The sequence below is a fragment of the Adiantum capillus-veneris genome, chromosome 13, assembly GCF_014529385.1.
Source record: "Adiantum capillus-veneris isolate H3 chromosome 13, ASM1452938v2, whole genome shotgun sequence".
In the NCBI taxonomy this organism is placed as follows: domain Eukaryota; kingdom Viridiplantae; phylum Streptophyta; class Polypodiopsida; order Polypodiales; family Pteridaceae; genus Adiantum; species Adiantum capillus-veneris.
The window spans coordinates 14,594,887-14,599,463 of NC_140943.1; the positions used below are offsets into that span (position 1 = coordinate 14,594,887).

The window sequence follows — 4,577 nt, forward strand, 5'->3', positions numbered from 1 at the left end:
TTTTGGCCATGGCATAGAAGATTCCAAAAAACTTCCTTGGTTTTTTCCTTTGGGCGTCTACTCAGTCAAGTTCTACTTGCTCTCTTTCTTGTAGAGCACATGATGATGAAGAAGGAAAACTATTTTTTTCCTCCTTCCTCATTTGATAATCCACAAAAGACTTTTCCCTTCCTCTTCTCCAAGCACACCTTCTTCCCTCTCCACTTGATGCACGAGAGAAAAAAACCCAAAGGGAAAAGCCACTTTCTTCTTTCACCTTCCTCCCACTCCCTTCAAGCCTTGATCTCTTAAAGATTTAGAGAGAGAGAGAGAGAGAGAGAGAGAGAGAGAGAGAGAGAGAGAGAGAGAAGAGAGAGAGAGTTGAGTTTTCTCCTCTCCCCTCGCTGCTAAGAGATCAAGGGAGAGAGAGGTCGAAACCTACTTCTTTCTTCCTCATTTCCCCAAGCGTCACTTCTGCCGCTTGTTCCCTCCCAAGAATCCTTGCAACACTTTGTTTTCTCTTTGCATGCCAACGGTCTGTGGCCTCAAGGTCTCTCCACATCAAAGACGAAAGATTTTTTCTTTTTCTTCACCACTTGAACCCCACACCCTTCCCCCCTTCCTTCACTCCCCTTGCATCCCAAATCACTTCTAAAAATAGCTCTCCCCACTTCCCTATATTGCAATGATGGTGTCGCTGCTAGCATGGGAAGGGGGAATTAATGATATTATAGGTTGAGGAACGATTGCATGGAAACCTTCAGGAGGAGCACCAAAAGTTTGCGCAAGGCTCTTCTTTGTCAGGTCCGTTTTCATGGCCGTCAGCATCCAAGCAAGGCACAACTCACACTGAGCTCCTTTCTCTCCCCCTTTGCTGCTTGTCGCTACCTTACTTGACAACACCCTCTCTTATCCTCCTCCAATCCCTTTTGCACAAAAAAACCTCCTATGGGTAGCCTAATCCACTTAGCTTACATATCAATCAAACCAGTGCCAAGTACAACATCTTTCTCCACCAAACCCTAACTAGAAATCCCATCACGAATTCTCTCCCATATGTTAACGTCTTGCATACGGTAAGTTTGCCTAGTTTCATGAGGGAACCACATTTGGGCATACGTATCGACCCAAACACGACCGAGCATAACATTTGGTGCACATTTCAATCAAAGCATTACTGGTCACCATATGCTTGCCCATAAACCTCGTCGGTGGAAAAAAAACCTGACCCATATCCTTAGAGCTTAATGTGGTTCCTAAGGTGTATCACATTTGACATACATTTTGACTAAAGCATTGTCAAGCACAACTTTTGCTTTGAAAAATGCACTGCATTTGGCATATAAATCAACCAAGGCATTTCCAAACACAGCTCTTGGTACACATACCAACCAAACCAGTGCCGAGCACAACATTAATTGCATTCACATAAATTTCCTGTGCTCGTGGATGTTCAAGAGTACGGAGAGAACTGTGTCGACCATAAGTTGAGCACTTAATGTCCAATTTGAGCACTATAAAGCACATGTTGTATCCCTTTATGGGCATTAGCAACCAAATCGCTATTATAATTAATTCAATTTTTGGGTACACATCTTGAGACGGGTCCATAAATAACAAAATAGGCCCTTAAAATTCTTATATTGCATATATATTTCTTGTCTAGACTCCAACTGACGAGCCGTAAAGACAAGAGAGCGTGTTAAGCACTACACTTTTGGGCTATAAAACCAGATTTTGATAGAATATTTACATCATGGCCTACACGCATCAACTTCATTAAAACCCACAATTAGCATACATTCCAATCAACTTGATGTCCAACAGAATTTGACATAAATCATAAGACAGTCAAAACTCTGAAATGCATACATATTATCATATTTCATCCCGTGCTTGCAAAGTGGCATAACATCCACTGCCTCTAAACCTGCACATCCTCTGGTATGTGCCAAACATGAGATGCGGTGCAGCGGTTGCCTACACACACACACACACACACACACACACACACACACACACACACACACACACACACACACACACACACACACACACACACACACACACGTGTGTGTAATCGTCAATTGGAGTGGCAAAATCGACGCGATTCTTGTTGTAATGTGAGTGCATTAACCCACTTTAAAATCTGAAATTAAAGTGCAAGTTGAGAATTGATTAGGTGCACTTAATCAGTGAAAATCTATGTGCACTAGTGTATGCCAACGTGAGGGCAAATGTGTACAAACTGGTGCTTGTTTTTTGGCAATTTTGATGCTAATGTGTTTAATGCAAAACCATTGATTGATTATGGTCATTATGTTGATATGGTTTATGGTTTTCGATTGCCAATTTTGCACCGAAATGCTGCCCAATGTTTTGTAGAATGTGCATGCATTGATTAGAGATTAGTGCTTGATTATGCTTGTGTGTGCATTGATTAGAGATTAGTGCTTGATTATGCTTGTGTGTGCACACTTAATTGGGCTTGTAATTGATTGCAAATTGATGTGAAATTGGATGAATTTTGAAGTTCAAAGTGTGATGATCAATTGTATATGCTTAATTCTATTGCTAAATATGCTAATTTTTAGTCAAAATTAGGCAAAAAGAGAAGCAAAAATCGACCTAATTTGGATGCAAAATGCATAAAAAATTGATTTTGGGTGTGATTTTGAAGTGTTTATTGAAAAAAATCTTCACCAAATTGAGAGCGTACGCACTTCACGACCTATTTTTAGCTTTGCATGCGCATAGGTCTCACTTCTCGGAACAGTGTGTGCACTTACTTGATTTAGGTGTGTGTGCATTTACTTAAATTGGGTGTGTGTGTGCACTTACTTGATTTAGGTGTGTGTGCATTTACTTAAATTAGGTGTGTGTGTGCATTGCTTGATTTAGGTGTATACATCATTTAAGAGGGGTATGTGCCATCCTTAATTTGGGTGTGTGTAAAGTGTAGTGCACAAGCAAACAAAGGGAGCGGGGGGTCAAGCACATGTGCATGCTTGTTTTTAGGTGTGTGGAAAGGGAGTAAAGTCAACAAAAGACAAGGCATGTGAGAAAAGAATCTAGGTGAGAGAGAGAGAAACAAAGTCAACAAAGATAATAAAAAGAGTGTGAAAGCACAAAAAAACAAAATTTGATTTGCATGGGTGTCTGAATTTAAAAGGCCTTAAAAAGAAAATAAAAAAAAAACTTATTAAATTTATTTAAAAAAAATATTTTTTTTCTTTCTTTCTTTGCTTCTCACACATATTCCACACACATCACACGCCCCACATACTCGATGCTCGTGCGCATGTACACACGATTAGACACATTTAGAGCAGATACGTCTGAGAGTTAGGTTTTGCCAGATTTTGCCAGATTTGAGTCTGATTGTACACATAAACATTGATCTAGTGTAGATTTTGATTTTAGTCTACATTCAACGAGTTGATGAGGTTTAGAGGCCTATCACACGCCGAGAGCGCACATATGATGGCCATGACCACTTCGTGCTTTGAGTACACATTGCTCACACTTGTAGGCGAGCACAGAGGCCGGCCCTTTTACACGGACACATATGGACATTTCTTTGTTCAGTGCCGCGCCTCCTTTGGCCCCACACAGACCCTCAAGGTGGTGCGAGTCCTTCCCGACGACACGTGGGATGGCACATTTAGAGATGACTATCGCGCCACGTATGTGATCGACCATTTGATTAGGCTAGAGGAGATAGAGCTAGTACACGCAAATGATTGCCTTGAGGCCTTCGACCATCCCGTGCAGGTTACATTACAGCGGGTAGGTCCTCGAGTGATCTATATAGATAGTGCTCAACGCATATATCGATTAGAGTGTTGCACTTCTAGTAGATGCCTATCCACAGATGTTGTGACACTAGTTGGCGAGCCTAAAGATAGATGCTACATGAGCATCACAGGCACTGAGCTTTACTTTTTGACTTGTGGATTGCCATACGATCCTCGACCAACCCAGCGCCCTACTTCGAGTAGGAGTGCCTTACCTCCTTTAGACACAGTGCCCACCACCCACATCACTCAGGAAACCACCGCCAGGATTCTCCTCACCTAGACTTGATTTGACGCCAAGCGTTTGGAGCTATCACGAGTTTAGAATGATGTACACGGCGATTGCTAGAACATTGTGTACCACTCAGAGTGAGCCACGGATAGAGACCCAGAGCCTTCGAGACACGTACTTTAGAGGGTCTCAACCTCGACACCTTGCACCATCTAGAGACCCATGCCACCCTTTGATGACACAGATCAGAGAGCATACGAGAGAGTCTATGAAGACCACATCACCCCAGCTGAGAGCACCAGAGGTAGGGCCCGGTAGATCACCCATTGTAGATATGAGTGCCCCTAGACCACTAGCCCCCACCCCTAGACCAGAGAGACTAGGGATAGCATGAGAGATATAGACGGTCAGATCTTGCATATAGTAGTCCGATCTCCACAAGGGGTTGCATATTACGTTGACACTTATGATCACCCCTTTGTGAGGCTAGCCACCCCGTAGCGCATGATGTCTACACCTAGGCAGATTGTGAGAGCCTACCCACAGGCCAATAGAGCAGTTTTTATTGA

The 4,577-nt window shown here is 42.6% G+C and overlaps 1 protein-coding gene across 1 annotated transcript; it reads left to right on the forward strand.

Annotated features, from left to right (window-relative positions):
- Window positions 1–3,459: 3,459 nt before the first annotated feature.
- Window positions 3,460–4,059, forward strand: LOC147443629 (uncharacterized). The gene has a single exon (XM_086527701.1). It carries the CDS (start codon window positions 3,460–3,462, stop codon window positions 4,057–4,059), a length of 600 nt encoding a protein of 199 aa, XP_086383827.1.
- The last annotated feature ends 518 nt before the right edge of the window (window positions 4,060–4,577 follow it).

Excerpts from the sequence above, each read along its gene's own strand:
- LOC147443629 (XM_086527701.1), top strand. The coding sequence starts at position 3,460 with ATGATGGCCATGACCACTTCGTGCTTTGAGTACACATTGCTCACACTT.